The sequence below is a fragment of the Podospora pseudopauciseta genome, chromosome 3 (genome assembly GCF_035222475.1).
Source record: "Podospora pseudopauciseta strain CBS 411.78 chromosome 3, whole genome shotgun sequence".
NCBI lineage: Eukaryota > Fungi > Ascomycota > Sordariomycetes > Sordariales > Podosporaceae > Podospora > Podospora pseudopauciseta.
In genome coordinates, this window is record NC_085893.1 from 3,566,420 (window position 1) to 3,581,451 (window position 15,032).

Genomic DNA, 15,032 nt, shown 5'->3' on the forward strand with positions numbered 1-15,032 from the left:
AGGCAGACTGACAGCCTGATCCAATGTGGCGCGCACTAACGAGCTGCTGCATAGGTGTACATGAGGCTGCCCCCCCTCTCTTCATGATTTTTCATCATGTTTGTCTTCTTCACCTGTCCACATCATTTATCGAAGCAACATATTAACACAAAATGGCCTCCCTCTTCACGCAGCGCAGCGCGCGTCGCTCCAACCAAACACTACCCCAACCAACACCCTCATCAGCCAACACCGACCTCTCCCGTCACACCTCTCTCCAATCCCACTCATCCTGGTCCCCCGGCGGTCTTCCCCAGCGCCTCCTCCCTCCCCAGAACCCCCGACCGCACACAGTAACCCCAGAACAATTCACCTCTCTCTCGCAGCAATTTTCAACCCTCCACGCAGACCTCACCACCCAAGCAAGTCTTTTGCTAGGAGAAATCCTCGCCCTCCAGCAAACCCTTCCCGTCGTCCGCCTCTCAGAAACCTCAACCAACCTAGACATAACCGCATTCCTCCAAGCCCTACTTCACGGGAAGCTCTCCTCCGCCCTCACCCCACCAGTCCCTTCCCAACATGAGGAAACCCCCAAACCCCCCCGCCCCATCAGAGCCCTCTCCCGAGAAATCCAAGCCTGCCTCTCCAAAAACGACTACTTTGCTGCAATCGGCACAGCAATCGACGACCTGCGCCCCTCTGCCAAAGGTGACTCCCCCGACGCCGAGCAAGAGACCAGGGATCGAATGGACTTGCTCCGATCTGCAATGCCAGAAGGGGAGACATACGAACAATTCTGGGCCGATGTCGCTATGCATCTTGATCACGAGTTTTCTGTTTCTGCTGAGGCTGGGTATGTTAATTCGACAACGTTCAAATCTGGGGTGGGGGTGGGAGAGATACCGAGAGAAAGGTTTTTGGCTACGAGTGATGGGTTTGCTTGGGATGTGGAGGAGTTGGTTGGGGAGATTGTGAGGGGAAAGGGGGAGTTTAAGAATCCGGTTACCGGGAGGGTGTTTGAAGGGGGGGATGTCGAGTTGATTAGACGGCATCCATTGGGGAGAGGGGTTGATGAGGCTGTGCTTGCTCTGCAGAGAGAGCAGGGGCAGATGGAAGGAAAGGCGGAGATGGATGGGCAAGAGAAGGCCGGGATGGATGGGCTTGGGAAAGGGGAGGAGAGGTGGGAGGCAAAGTTGTCGGCTCAGTGGGCGAGGCAGATGCATGAGAACATAAGGGAGAAGGCGGAGAAGGAGAGGAAATTGTCGGGGTTGATGTCGGGGTTTGGGAGGTTGAAGCTGGAGGTGACATCGCCAACGACAGCTGCTGTTGAACTGCCAGCAACAACGGCAGTGAGATCAGACGATGTGCCCTCAAAGACAGCTAGTCCATTCATTCCCGGGGCGTTCCCTGACTACACGACCCTTGCGGAACTGCCAGGCTCAAATGAGCATGACAACATCAAGAAGGAGGAAGAGGGCAACAAGGCGAATGCTGGAGAGCCAGATTACAAGTCTTTTGCATGGTACAATAAGTACTTTCACTCCATGTACGGTCAACATTAGAGCATTGATACCGCCAGAAGGCAAACAAACAAATCTTCAAAGTCTTTTGATCGGCCCCTTCCCGGGAGTGATCAGATATTTGTGGCCATCTGAACTGTGAGCAATGCGACATCGACCTCGGTTGAGGCATTGGGTAATCTTGAGTTTCCAATAAGGACATCTGCAAACAATGGCGTGATTCTGCCAGGCACCATCATCAGAGGGAACGTGCTTCCATCACCCTCCCGGAACGTGACTCCACTATTCCGGCCAATCCGGTGCTCACAGCCGGAAGTCACCCTCTCACTATTCACACTGTGCCGAAAATTGGTCCGCGCTTTCCGAAATTGTGGTCCGTGCACGCCGAAAATGCGGCTTTGGGAAGGTACGGAGCACGGAGTCCAGAAGGAAAGAACCATGCCAACACCAACTCACCCCTCTCGACTTTCCCTGTAATAGTGAGTCAGATAAGCTCTCCATCTTCCTTTAAATTTTCTCACCCTTATCATCTTTTCAGGTCTAAACCCTCCAAGCGACACACGAGAGGGGTAGCCGGGCAGACTTCATCTTGACATCGCCCCAGTCATTGTACTATTGGCCGTGTGAGGTTGTTAGTCACCACACTCCCTCAACAGAAGGGCCAGTTTCAGCTGTCACTCATTCAACAACTGTGTGCCCTTCGTCTCTTCCCTTTTCAAAGCCAGTTCCTACAACTCACTCGCCACCTTTACTTTGAACAACCAGCTCAGACATCATGACAAGAGTGACCATGGACACGAGCTCTTTCAGCTCATTCACTCCCCGGGAGCCTCAAACCGACCGCCCTCCAAGAGAGCCGGCCCCTCCCACTCCCTTTATCTCTTTCATCAAGCCTCAAGGCCAGCTCTGGAACTACAACCGGCACAAGACCCACGAAGACCAGCCAGGCAACATCCCCAAGGCTTTCCTCGATGCCATGAGCGTCAGAGAGAAGGTCTACGTCGAAGAACAGGGCGTTGCCTTGGAGAACGAATTCGACAGTGACGACCACCGTAGCTGGTACCGTCTCCCCCCGTTTGCCCTTTTTGAATTCATAACTAACACCCTGCTCTAAAAGCCACTGGGTAATCTACGCCTCTGTCCTCACCACCATCATCCCAGCCATCCTAGACCCCCGATCCGGCAGGCTCGTCCGCCCCCGCGTCACCAGGACCACCTCCCTCCCCATCGGCACCCTCCGCCTAGTCCCCTTCCCCCACTCAGCCCACCCCCGCAACGGCGGCATCTACTTAAACGGCCTCCTCACCAACGTCGGCGACCCCGTCCGCCCTAGAAGCAGCGAGACGGTCCAGGCCCTCCAGCCCCAGGAGATCCAAGGAGGCAACCGTCGCAACTCCCTCTACATACGCGACTTCCCCACCACCTTCCACAACGGTCAGGAACCGTACGTGAAGCTCGGTCGTCTGGCTGTCCTCAAGGAGTACCGTAACAAGGGAATCGCGGGCCAGCTTGTGCGCGCCGCAGTTACCTGGATGCAGACGAATTACACCATCTTCAACCCTAGCCCTTCCGTGTTGGGCTTTGACAGACTGGGCATGGACGTGACGGGCCAGCTGCCTAAGTGGCGGGGCCTGTTTTGCATTCATGCGCAGGAGGAGGCGGTCAAGGTCTGGGAGAGGTATGGGTTCAAGGTGGACGAGAAGATGGGAAAGTGGTGGGAGGAGGGGATCCCGCATGTGGGCATGTGGTTGAGGGTTCCGGTTGGCAAGGGGGGTCATACTGTTGCCTGAGCTGAGGAGATGGAGGACTGGTGTGGTTTTTATTGCTCTTTTGGAATGACGAGTACAAGTGTCTCTCGTCCAGGCTTGATGCCTTTTCCCTGTATTCTGCTGGCCAGGCATGCTTTTATTTCAAAACAGAGAAACTCTTCATGGCTATGGCGTTTTTTTGGGAGCAAGAGGGCAAGGAAAAGCATCTGCTGGCTCGGCTGGCTTATGATAATCCCCTGGCAAATGGGTCATTTATCAAGCACCTCTCTGTTCATCTGTCTGAGCTCGAGGTCATCTTTGCAATGTGTATGATAGCAAGCGTTGGAGCACCGGGGCACTGAAGGTTCTTTGCTTTTTACTTCGTAGATTTATGGGGAAACGGTCTCCAATCACTGAGACACAGATTATAGCCCCCCATTTCTATGGTAAAAAAAGACAGAAAAATACAAAGAGATGTAGAGGAGGCCACACACACAAGAAAAGACATGTGCACATGTGGCATGGTATTTTTGACACCGATGACGCCTTTCGGAAATTGACGATTTGCTCCCTTTTTATGAGAGACCCCTATTTGTGCCTGTTTAACAAGAGTGCCGTGCAGCCATCCCAGACCGTAATGGGCAAATGCATCCCTGCAAAACAAGTCGTAAAATCCGTTCCACGCCGCACCACATGCCTTCCACCAGAGACACCATTTACCGGTTGCTCTTGGCGACACGCTCCAACTCATCCTTCTTCTTGATGGCATAAGAGTTGCTGGAACCCTTGGCGGCGTTGATGAGCTCCTCAGCAAGGCACTCAGCAATCGACTTGACGTTGCGGAAAGAGGCCTCGCGGGCACCAGTGGTGAGAAGAGAGATGGCCTGGTTGACGCGGCGGAGGGGAGAGACATCGACGGCCTGTCTGCGGACGGTACCAGCCGAGCCGATACGGGTGCTGTCTTCGCGGGGACCGCAGTTGACAATGGCGTCAACGGCAATCTGGATGGGGTTCTGGTCGGTCATCAGGTGGATCTGTGCGTGATGGTGTCAGTTCTCTCAGATCCTCCAACTTCCTTGGGTGCTCGGTGATGCTCACGATCTCGAAGGCATGAGCGACGATGCGGACAGCCATCATCTTCTTGCCGTTGTTGCGGCCGTGCATCATGAGGGAGTTGGTGAGACGCTCAATGATGGGGCAGTTGGCCTTGCGGAAACGCTTGGCGGCATAGCGACCGGCAGAGTGAGGGAGGTAGACGGGAGCCCGGATCTGGATGTAGTCGCTGAAGCACACAAAGTCCCGTTAGCCTCCAATTCCCCAGCCAGAGAGAGAGCAAGAGCCACCATGTGAAGCCTGCGTTACGAATCTCGAATATCTTTCGGTGGTTCGATCGGCGCGCGCAACTTCGCAATCGGGCTTCCTGCTCGGGTTCTGATCTTGCGACAAAGGTAGAGGGCTCTTACGTCAAGGAGATATCCCGGATCTCGACATCATCGTAGCTCCAGCGGTCTGTAATTGACACCAGTCAGTGTCTGAGTTCCCCATCTTCGAGTTTTGTCGGTTGTTGAAGTCGTCCCGCAGTCGAAATGGGGGTCTGCTGCATGGGGCAAAATAACGTACTGAAGAGCTTGATGCTGCCAACCTCAGCGGCAACCTCCTTGGGGAGGACCTCGTAGGCCTGAACTTCAACGCCGGCGTCAGACATGATTGCTGGTGGTTGGCTGTCGTGGTGGATGGATTGATCGAAGTTGGCGTTGGGGCGGGCTGCACAGCAAGTCTTCTGAGTTCGGGAGTCGTGAATTTTTTGGTGGCCCCGCTTGAGGTGGTCAGGGCGGCCCACCAGCCACTCACGGGGCCGCATTCACCTTAGGGCTCGGTTGACCTAAGCTTTGCCAGAGAGCAGCGAACCTCTGTCAGAAAAAACTCCCCGCCTTTGACATTGCGACCGCTGGACCTCGACCTCTGACCCGTTCACCAAACCACCAGAACAGACATCCAAAATGGCTCCCGCGGCAACTGGTGCGAAGAAGCAGAAGAAGAAGTGGTCCAAGGGAAAGGGTAAGCTTCATTCATGTCGAAAATTTGATGCCCTGATGCCTCTGCAATTGGGGTTGGGGCGATGGCGATAGGCACGGTCGCAGACGCAGACGCAGACGCAGACGCAGATGGCTAACCTTTGGCAAAAACAACAGTCAAGGACAAGGCCCAGCACGCCGTCATCCTCGACAAGACCACTTCCGACAAGCTCTATAAGGATGTCCAGTCCTACCGCCTCGTGACTGTCGCCACCCTCGTCGACAGACTCAAGATCAACGGCTCCCTCGCCCGGAGGTGCCTTGCCGACTTGGAGGAGAAGGGCCAGATCAAGCAGGTCGTCAGCCACAGCAAGATGAAGATCTACAGTATGTTTGGTTGATGGTTCGCGACAGTAGCGGAATTGTGCTGACACGCTCTAGCTCGCGCCGTTACCGCCGCCGAGTAAATATTCCCACCAAAGACTTCATTTCAACGGACCTGACGGGCAGGACAAATAACGACTTTTGTTAACGGCGGTTCGCTTGGGGTTTACGGTTTCATCGGGTTATTTACGGCTACATCACTGGGAAAGGGGTTCTTTTTTTCAGCACGGTGTAGCATAGGGATCGGAAGCGCTCCAGGATTCCTTAGATCGGAATTGCATCAAGATACGAACAGAAAACGCCGCTCCGCCCGGCAGCCCGGAGCATGGAGATGTGATACCACACAATAAAGTCAGCATGCCCAAAAACTGATGACGTGACGAGAACTTTCTTTGGGATTGGAAGCGGAATGTGATGTATGCCGCGGAGGGCGCAGGAACCACGCAGCTCAAGACAGAAATCGAGACTGATTCCCAATCCAACTGTGCCAGCGCCTCTTCGTGTGTTGTGCTCATGCTGGCCGAGAAGCCCCCGAGTTGATGACATCACTTGAAGACTACGCGACCACGCGTTAAGTGCAATAGACTGGCCATTGGGGTGTCGACGACGAGGAAAAGATATGCAAAGTGTGTCGGTGGAGTGTGTCGATGCCTTCTCCAGTCCATATGATATATTGCTGCTGACTCTTTGCCGCGCCGAGCCTCTCTTTTTCCTGGTCTTCTTCGATTGTTCGAGGGTTGTTCGAGCAAGCTGTTTGTTGGAAATCTTATCTCAGTCCAACATGTAGGTCTCCAAGCAAGCCCGTCATGCCGTAATTATCGCCAGTATATCAATAAGGCAGTTGGGTAATATTCATGCAGCTGCTGGTTCCAAGACACCGGATCATTCCGGAGGTTGGAGGTCTCGGCCCTGAGATGAGTTGGCAAAAAAACCACAACATTCTCTATTCGTCCACTCAAACAGACGTTGGAAGGCACAAATAACAACCAAAATCCACCACAACCTCAGGGATTTTCCGCATCTCAGAATCGTGATGCCTTTCCATGTCTCCGTATCTCAAAAGAAAAGCTGAGGATCGTTGCCCTGTCCGGCAAGTGCCGTTTGACTTTTGCCACTGGTATCTTGACGCTGCCAAGGCCGGGAAGCCTGGGGAAAGTGTGGGATGCCGACAGGCCGGGAGGTCAAGACATGGGAGGATGATGCCATCTGGATATCAAAATCGAGGGTTCACCTTGCTTATAACCTGTCAACTTGTCAGTTCTTCAGGGTCCTTTCCCAACTCCAATTCGAACAGACATAGCAATTGGATCCGGCCGATTGGTTGCTGTCGGCGGCGTTGATCGGAAACTTTTTATTAGCCTCGTGGAACCTTTACAGCCGAACGGGGCTAGAAGAGTGGGCAGCGATCCTTGTGAATTTTTTACCATGATCGAAACCCGGCCCGGGGATAAAGCACTTTGCACTTTTCAAGGGGGAGAAGGGGGCTTGAAACTTCGGTTGAGAATCGGTCTATGAAAGTTTACACTTTGAAGGCGGCGGGCTGGACTTGCGGTGACAGCTGCTGCATGTGAGAAGTTGGAAGGAAGCCCACACACAACGCACCCCGGGCGGCCGTTGATGCAATTCCAGGCAAAATCCTGCCACAGAAAAATGGCTCCCCTTCGGCCGCTCACTACCAGAGAAAGAAAAAGACTGGAGCCTCGGGCTTAACCGGCAACTGCGTTGCTGTTAGCGCTACTGTGCCGGCCAGTGATAAGGCTGGAAATGGAGCAGAAAGGCAGTGGATGGCTGGCGATGGCCCGTGCCCACACTGACAAGGGGCGCCGGGAAGACTCGCAAAGCTCAAAAGCTGGTCTCTTCCAAGGCCCACTTGTCGAATTTTTTTCCCTCTCCCCCCCCAAACCCTCTCGTCCGCAGAATTTAATTCTCGCGACCTCCCCATCTCTTCCCGTTTCCAATCTCTCACCGCAGAGATCTCTCCACTCATTCTTTTCTAATCGAGGCCGACTTGATCAGAAATCTTCAAAATGTCTGACGCTAAGCCTCACGTTTTGGGCATGCCCGTAAGTTCAACCTCTCTGCCGCCGTCATCTCCGTTAATTCCCTCGGATCCGTCCACGCCGGCGCCCACGAAACCCCTCGGAGCCCTGTCGTCATGACTGCCATCACCAATTGACCCCAACGACTCGGAACAATGGTCTCTTGGATGATGGCCTTCATGATGGCATCCTCCCGAGTGCTGTTGGGCACCCGCTGTAGCGGTTACCCCTCCAAACGGACGATATCAGAATTGTGTGCAGTTTAACTAACATGTTTTGCAATAGCCCTTCGTGGTGGACTTCTTGAGTACGTAGAACCCGAAATCAACGACCGGACGAACACATTCACATTCGCTTTCTCTTTTCCTTGAGAATGCTGGGTGTCGGATATCCCTCGCTGCGCCGCAGTTGGTTGGGCCTCGCAATTCATAACAGCATGCTGACAACATACAACAGTGGGTGGTGTCTCCGCCGCCGTCTCGAAGACCGCTGCTGCTCCCATCGAGCGCATCAAGCTTCTCGTTCAGAACCAGGTACGTTGTTACCGGGCACACATCTGCCCTCCCTGACTGCTCTCTTGTGGGCGGGGCGGCTGGAATTGCTGCATATGCTACGGTGGATCAATCTGATCTCCGCTGTCACGTGCCAGCAGCTACAGCCCTCCCTGGAGAGTGGCAGGTCCCGCAACCACACATTTCTGAGGGATCACTAACAACCCTCCAGGATGAGATGATCAAGGCCGGCCGCCTCGACCGCCGCTATGCTGGTATCACCGACTGCTTCAAGCGCGTCACCGCCGACGAGGGTGTCATGTCCCTCTGGCGTGGCAACACTGCCAACGTCATCCGTTACTTCCCCACCCAGGCCTTGAACTTCGCTTTCCGTGACAAGTTCAAGAAGATGTTCGGCTACAAGAAGGACAAGGATGGCTACGCCAAGTGGATGGCTGGTAACCTTGCCTCCGGTGGTGTAAGTTTTGCTCTGGATCTGCTGTTCGCCCGAGGCCTGTGCTGACATTGATATCTCTAGGCCGCTGGTGCCACTTCCCTCCTCTTCGTCTACTCCCTTGACTACGCCCGTACCCGTCTGGCCAACGACTCCAAGTCTGCCAAGGGTGGCGGTGCCCGTCAGTTCAACGGTCTCATCGACGTCTACAGAAAGACTCTCGCCGCTGACGGCATCCGCGGTCTCTACCGTGGCTTCGGTCCTTCCGTTGCCGGTATTGTCGTCTACCGTGGTCTCTACTTCGGCATGTACGACTCCATCAAGCCCGTCCTCCTTGTCGGTGACCTCCAGAACAACTTCCTTGCCTCTTTCGCCCTTGGTTGGTGCGTCACCACCGGTGCCGGTATCGCCTCTTATCCCCTTGATACCGTCCGTCGTCGCATGATGATGACCTCCGGTGAGGCTGTCAAGTACAAGTCCTCTTTCGATGCCTTCCAGCAGATCGTCCGCAAGGAGGGTGTCAAGTCTCTCTTCAAGGGTGCCGGTGCCAACATCCTCCGTGGTGTCGCCGGTGCTGGTGTCTTGTCCATCTATGACCAGCTCCAGGTCCTCATGTTCGGCAAGGCCTTCAAGGGTGGTTCCGGCTAAATGCACTTAGCCATTGTACAAACACAACAATGACAGGGGAAGGATGGTGGCGGTTTTGGGGAAGAAGAGATGGGTAGACAGGGTGGATCCGTTCGTGGCCGCATGGACGTGCTGGGACGGTGGAAAAACACTTGCGGGTTAAAATTGGGCATGTCTGGCGTTATGGGACGCGGATGGGCCGAGGGTTACTCGCTGTAATTTATACTCTTTCAGCCATTCCTGGTGTATTCCTCGTCACGATGGGATTGCTTTGCCACTCCTGGCTATTTCCTTTGGTTGCATGCGAATCATAGATCCTTGACAGTACTGAATTTGCGGTTTAGAGTGATTTTTCTCATCCTTGCCTACTTTGTGAGATGTCATTTTGTAAAAGATATACTTCCTTCCATATATCAACACCAAGGTTGCCAGTGATATGGATGGAAGACCAGAATGGTGATGCTTCGCCTGACAAACGGTCACGTTACGTAATTGGCCAGTCGCGTCACGCTTCCCAATTTCAATCTTTCAACTCCAACCTTGTTCAATTAATTAAACAAACCCCAACCGCCCCATATTCCTACCTAACGTCGAAATCACCTTTCATCTCAAGTCTTAGCAGAACAACTATTCGACTTGCTAGGTATATCAGCATGCCACCAAAACAGTCTACCGGTGCGGGCGGCCGCGGTCGACCAGCCGGGAGCGTTAACAAGTCCAGCGCTGCTGCAAAAACGGCAGCCAACTCGAGTAAACGCGCAACAGCCAATACCACTACTGGTGCCAACAAGAAGAGAAAAGCCACACTCTCCGACGAGGAGAACGACTCTGGCAGACGACGAACCCAGCCAGAAGTGGAGGAGGAGGAAGAAGACGAAGACGACGAAGACGACGAAGACGACGAGAGGGAGTCGATCCCGCCTGAGCTACTCTCAAAGATCGTTCACGAGCTGTTTGAGCACAAGGAAACCAAGATCACCAAGGACGCTAACAATGCTCTGTCGGGGTATATGGATGTTTTTGTGAGGGAGGCGATCGCGCGAGCGGCTGCGGAGAGGAAGGGGGTTTTTTTGGAGGTGGAAGATTTGGAGAAGGTGGCGGCGCAGTTGGTTTTGGATCTTTGAGGTTATGGAGGAGTTGGGGACAGTCAGCATATGGGCAAGAGCCAGGACGGTGGTCACCGACGACAAGGCTGAATGGACAGTGGGGCTTTGGTTGTGAGGCTATTTATACGGCATCTTCAAGGCAAAGGCAAAGTGGATGGCCGCCGTTGAGTTGGTTTATGGCGGATGGGTAGCGGATAGTGTTATGGTAAGGAAGAGAGGGGGTTTACCAGCACGCAACATCCGGCCGATCATCTTTCAGATGCCGGCCAGGAGACGCAACGGAACAGGTTCGTTGTTTAAGCCGGGCCAGTACCGATGCAGGAGGGTGATGTTTATTGGCCCCGTGCTTTGTTGTTCCTGCTTTTCTGGGGTTGGGGGCGTGGGATGGAATAGAATACAAGGCGTCTAGGAAAAGGCAGATGGAGTCGGACTAAGTCTACTTTGAGGGGATTGATGAAGGGAGTCCTCCTCTAGGAAGGCCTTCTAATACAAACAAGTCTTTAGACATGACTCCGATGCTGGCACATGACATAAAACGACAAGAGACCATGAATCGAAGCGTCAGTTCGGACGATGAGTTAGGAAGATGCTGCGAATCCGCCACCACCCCCATCAGCTTCTCCAAAAGTCGGTGCGTATACATGTTTTGGTAGATCGGGCTGTTGAATCTTGGAAAGCTATCAATGAGAAACAAAAGCGACGCTACGAATTATAGTCCTCCTTGGATTTGCCGTGGATGTTTCGACAGGGTGAATGCTTGTTACGGGACCTGCACTCCGTAGGGGAAAAGCTAAGATATGGATGACAGAAAATAAAAAAACCCCAGCAGCAAGCGCCGACCAGAAGATGTCGCTGTGTGAGCCGAGGCGCTTGGGGGAGAAGGCTGAAACCAAGAGCTGTTTGACATGCGTCACAGAACCCGCACTCTGTGGCAGAAGAAGCCCGTGCATAGGTCTGGTGGGCGGCCCCCCTGCCAACCCCTGTTTTTTCTGGAGAGCCTCCACGGTCACCCGCTCTTCCAGCGGCGCCAACTGGACAACAGCAAACCTTATTTCGGCTCCATCTGTGTCCGAATCCACTCAATTCGACGTCAACCTCGACTTCTTCTCCATGCTGGCCACAGCCGCCCCAGGGCCACGAGGGCAGCAACCGCTGTGGCTTGCTCCCCGGGGCTGTGGCCGGCGATGGCACTGGATCAGAGGCTTCATCGTCAGCCGGCACTTGCAGCGCTTCCTTTGACCACGGCGTTTATCCTTTTGCTGTCAGGACTTGGCCACGCAAGAGAAGCAAGCCCAAGACCTTCAAAGCCACACGGAAGACACAGACATCCGGGCGGCTGCTATGAATATATACTACATTGACAAGGTGCTAACAAAGTGCCATAGGTATTGGTGCAGCCAAGCGAGGGGTAGTTGTTAGTGAAACGCCGCATCGAGGCGGGAGAGAGATGGCTTGTTCCCAGCAGTCTGGAACCAGTGAGATTCTCATCCATGTCCCCCAAAACACCATCTCAGGATAGCTTGCCACCACACAGACGAACTCATGATGCGTTCGCAACAACATCAATTGCCAGCTGCAAACACGAGAAGGACCTCGTTCAGCATTGATCCTTGATATAAACCAATTTCCTCTGGTTTTTCTTGGTGGCATCGCAGCTTTCCTAGCCTAGCGCCGAGAGGTTGCGGTCAAAACGTCGAGACGTTTCAAAGACCTCACCTTGGACCCCCCGGCCCTTGCAAGCACCCCCTGTCCCCCCTACCATTCGGATGTCTCGAGATGCGCTGCAGGTGGATGCGTGCGAGTGCACCTTCAGACGATCCTTCACTTTCCCGCCGGGACCATATTCATGCTTTAAATCACGGCACGTCCCAGACCTCCTGGCCTGACCTTCTCTTTTTTCCTCTTCATCTGTCCATAGTCTTCAGTTCAGGTGTCGTCCTGTTTTCTTAATCTTTTTCCTCTCTCTTCTCTTCTTCGCCGTCAACCATTCTTTTGACCCTTTACCAACTACCAGGCTAGACCTGTAATATTCACACAGCGCCAGTCGCTTTATTATCAGAAAACAACTTAACAAACACTCTCTTTTTCGACGAGCCGGACACTCGCTTCAAACCTCCCCTTTTTATTTTATCACCAAACAACACAAACCCACACACACATATACCTCAAAATGCAGTTCAAGACACTTGCCCTTGCCGCTCTCGCGAGCTTGGCCTCCGCTCAAAGAACCTGGGTTGTCACCGTTGCGCAGAACGGCAGCCTCACCTTTTCCCCGGACAACATCAAGGCCGCACCAGGCGAGTTTGTCCAGTTCCAGTTCCTCGCTGGCAACCATACCGTCACTCAGTCCACCTTCGACAAGCCATGCCAACCCATCGCCATGCACAGCAACGCTACCGGCTTCCACTCCGGCTTCCAGCCCGTGGCCGCCTCTGCCTCGATGGGCATGATCCCCACCTACACCATCCAGATCAACAACACCAACCCCCTCTGGCTCTACTGCGCTCAGGGCCGTCACTGCGAGAACGGCATGTCCATGGTCATTAACGAGCCGTACGTTTTTTCCCCTCTACCTCTTCAAACTGAAGATATGATAAACTAACACATCAAAACAGAGCAACCAACCCCAACCGCACCCTCGCCAACTACAAGGCCCTTGCCGCCCAGGCTCAGACCATTCTCCCCGGCGGCAGCGCCTCGGGCGGCCAGACCGGCAGCACCGACTCCCCCACCACTCCCCCCACCGGCACCACCCCCGATGGCGAGACCGCCCCCGGCACCGAGACCTCCGAGAGCGCCTCCCCAAGCGTCACGGCTGGTGCTGGCATGCTCGCCGCGCCAGGAGCCTTTGTGCTCTTTGCCGCCGGTGCTGTCGCCATGCTTCTTTAATGTCCTTTTTTACCACCTGGGTATTAGAGTGATGTTTTTTTCAATTTCAAAAGGCAGGAGGAGGAATTTAATATTTTTTGGGACTTGTTTCAAAGGGATAAACAGGAGGCTACCTATCTAGCCCTCGGGTTTTGGGGCTGGGTGAGTGGGGATGATGATACCAAAGAGAGAAAGAGCCTGGTGAATGGAGTCGTTTTATGTTGTTCAATTCTAGGGGGAGATATCTTGGTGTACATAATTCTTTGTTGTGGTTGCATGATATCGCCCCGGTGTTCTTTTTTTTATTGTTTTTTTGACTTGGGGCTTATTGCAAAAGGAAACCAATGTGTTTTTCTATTGCATTTTTTAGCTGTATCAAAATTTATATGTGGTGTTGTTTATGGTAACCTTTTTGTTCAAGAATATATGCCAAGTATGGTGATCATGAAAAATGCAACGTAATATGGCTTGAAGTTTTGTATGACAATTTGACTAGACAGAAAAGTCCACGTATATGATACATCCATAATGTTCCCTTCCCCAAAAAAGCCCGGAAAAACAAAACTCGCTTCTTGACTATACCTATATAGCTAATAACCTTATTCATCCTTCTGCCCCGGAATTTTCCTCACCTTCCTCCCCTTCGCCGCCGCCTCACACAACGGCCTCCTCGGCTCCGTCCCCGGCCACCCCTTGGGCATCTTGACATAGCCGACCTTTCTGTACTTGTCGCTCTTTGCGAAAAAATCAACCCAGTGCTTCAGCCCGTCGTGCACCTTTTTCAACGCCTCCTCCCTCTCCTTCTTTTTCATCTCCTTGAGCTCCGCGCGGGAGAAGTGCTTGTCTACGGCTGGGTCGTCCAGGGGGAGGTACATCTCTTCCACCCCCCTCATGTCGGGGGAGCGGTCTTCGGCAAAGCAACCCGTGACGTAGGCGCGGGCGGCGTCGCAGCCGGCAAAGTAATGGTAGGAGCCGCCGGGGCCGTAGGTGCGGCGGTTGGAGGAGACGTCATAGATTGTCCAGTTGATTGCTAGGTAGATGGGGAGGTCGGGGTTGGTGCCGTCGTAGAGGGAGAGCTCAGCTGGGGTGAGGTAGATCGGTCCTTGCTGCGGGGGGGTGTTAGTGACTGAAAGGGGGCGGGTCGAAAGGGGGCGGGGGAAACGCACGAAGAGCTCCTTGTAGTAGGCTTTGGTTAGATACTTTGGGGGGTTGGACATGCCCCAGAAGAAGGTCTCGCCGTTGGAGACGAGGTAGCTCAACCCGCAGGAGGCGAGGAAGAGGAAAGAGATGACACGGAGGGCGTCGAGAGCGATATTGGCGGTGTCGTACTCGTCGACATCATCTTTGGACTTTTTCTTTTTGGACTTTGGCTTCTTTACGGGTTGGGATGTTTTCTTGCTGGTGGATTCTGATTCTGAGGAGGAGAGCGTCTGAACTCGTTTGAGGGGGAGCTGTTGTTCGGTTTCTGAGGCAGAGGAGTCTTTGGCCTCGGGCTTGCGCCGCCGGACTGCGGGTTCGGGGGAGGCCATCGGGGGGGGTTTACAAGAGGGATTCAGGAGAGCTTGGGGACAAGTAGATTCAATTGGGGTGTTTAACGGTGGACAAACGGATATTGTACTCCGTACAGCAAGAGGTGGTATGTAGGAAGAGAAGTCCGGTATGGCCAGATCTCCAACGTTGTTTTTAACCGGCCATGCGAGGCTGAGAAGTGGGATGCGACGGAGGGATGGGAACTGACGGTCCGCGATTGCTGCAATCAATGAGTGACCATTAACCCCCCCTGTGCTTCTGCTTCGGTGAG

The 15,032-nt window shown here is 53.8% G+C and overlaps 8 protein-coding genes across 8 annotated transcripts; 6 read left to right on the top strand and 2 right to left on the bottom strand.

Moving 5' to 3' along the window:
- Positions 1 to 152: 152 nt before the first annotated feature.
- QC763_310115 (uncharacterized protein) lies at positions 153 to 1,541 on the top strand (the record flags this gene model as incomplete). The annotated part of the gene is made up of 1 exon (XM_062911465.1): positions 153 to 1,541. The coding sequence occupies one exon, from the start codon at positions 153 to 155 to the stop codon at positions 1,539 to 1,541; it is 1,389 nt and encodes a 462-aa protein (XP_062767496.1).
- Positions 1,542 to 1,944: 403 nt separating this feature from the next.
- On the top strand, positions 1,945 to 3,289 carry QC763_310120 (uncharacterized protein; the record flags this gene model as incomplete). Its single annotated transcript, XM_062911466.1, has 2 exons — positions 1,945 to 2,558; positions 2,617 to 3,289. Exons 1-2 carry the CDS (start codon positions 2,275 to 2,277, stop codon positions 3,287 to 3,289), a joined length of 957 nt encoding a protein of 318 aa, XP_062767497.1. The 5' UTR covers positions 1,945 to 2,274.
- A 318-nt stretch (positions 3,290 to 3,607) lies between these two features.
- On the bottom strand, positions 3,608 to 5,054 carry RPS5 (ribosomal protein S5). The gene is made up of 4 exons (XM_062911467.1): positions 4,868 to 5,054; positions 4,711 to 4,756; positions 4,346 to 4,529; positions 3,608 to 4,281 (listed from the first exon to the last, which is right to left on the bottom strand). Exons 1-4 carry the CDS (start codon positions 4,950 to 4,952, stop codon positions 3,964 to 3,966), a joined length of 633 nt encoding a protein of 210 aa, XP_062767498.1. The 5' UTR covers positions 4,953 to 5,054; the 3' UTR covers positions 3,608 to 3,963.
- Positions 5,055 to 5,247: 193 nt separating this feature from the next.
- On the top strand, positions 5,248 to 5,970 carry RPS25 (40S ribosomal protein S25; the record flags this gene model as incomplete). Its single annotated transcript, XM_062911468.1, has 3 exons — positions 5,248 to 5,305; positions 5,440 to 5,649; positions 5,704 to 5,970. The coding sequence occupies 3 exons, from the start codon at positions 5,248 to 5,250 to the stop codon at positions 5,727 to 5,729; spliced, it is 294 nt and encodes a 97-aa protein (XP_062767499.1). The 3' UTR covers positions 5,730 to 5,970.
- A 448-nt stretch (positions 5,971 to 6,418) lies between these two features.
- On the top strand, positions 6,419 to 9,627 carry PET9 (ADP/ATP carrier protein). Its single transcript, XM_062911469.1, has 5 exons — positions 6,419 to 7,709; positions 7,971 to 7,992; positions 8,142 to 8,218; positions 8,409 to 8,654; positions 8,715 to 9,627. Exons 1-5 carry the CDS (start codon positions 7,674 to 7,676, stop codon positions 9,276 to 9,278), a joined length of 945 nt encoding a protein of 314 aa, XP_062767500.1. The 5' UTR covers positions 6,419 to 7,673; the 3' UTR covers positions 9,279 to 9,627.
- Positions 9,628 to 9,634: 7 nt separating this feature from the next.
- Positions 9,635 to 10,381, top strand: QC763_310160 (uncharacterized protein; the record flags this gene model as incomplete). Its single annotated transcript, XM_062911470.1, has 1 exon — positions 9,635 to 10,381. The coding sequence occupies one exon, from the start codon at positions 9,635 to 9,637 to the stop codon at positions 10,379 to 10,381; it is 747 nt and encodes a 248-aa protein (XP_062767501.1).
- Positions 10,382 to 11,384: 1,003 nt separating this feature from the next.
- On the top strand, positions 11,385 to 13,655 carry QC763_310170 (uncharacterized protein). Its single transcript, XM_062911471.1, has 2 exons — positions 11,385 to 12,916; positions 12,979 to 13,655. The coding sequence occupies exons 1-2, from the start codon at positions 12,534 to 12,536 to the stop codon at positions 13,250 to 13,252; spliced, it is 657 nt and encodes a 218-aa protein (XP_062767502.1). The 5' UTR covers positions 11,385 to 12,533; the 3' UTR covers positions 13,253 to 13,655.
- Positions 13,656 to 13,682: 27 nt separating this feature from the next.
- QC763_310180 (uncharacterized protein) lies at positions 13,683 to 15,030 on the bottom strand. Its single transcript, XM_062911472.1, has 2 exons — positions 14,398 to 15,030; positions 13,683 to 14,337 (listed from the first exon to the last, which is right to left on the bottom strand). Exons 1-2 carry the CDS (start codon positions 14,758 to 14,760, stop codon positions 13,831 to 13,833), a joined length of 870 nt encoding a protein of 289 aa, XP_062767503.1. The 5' UTR covers positions 14,761 to 15,030; the 3' UTR covers positions 13,683 to 13,830.
- Positions 15,031 to 15,032: the final 2 nt, after the last annotated feature.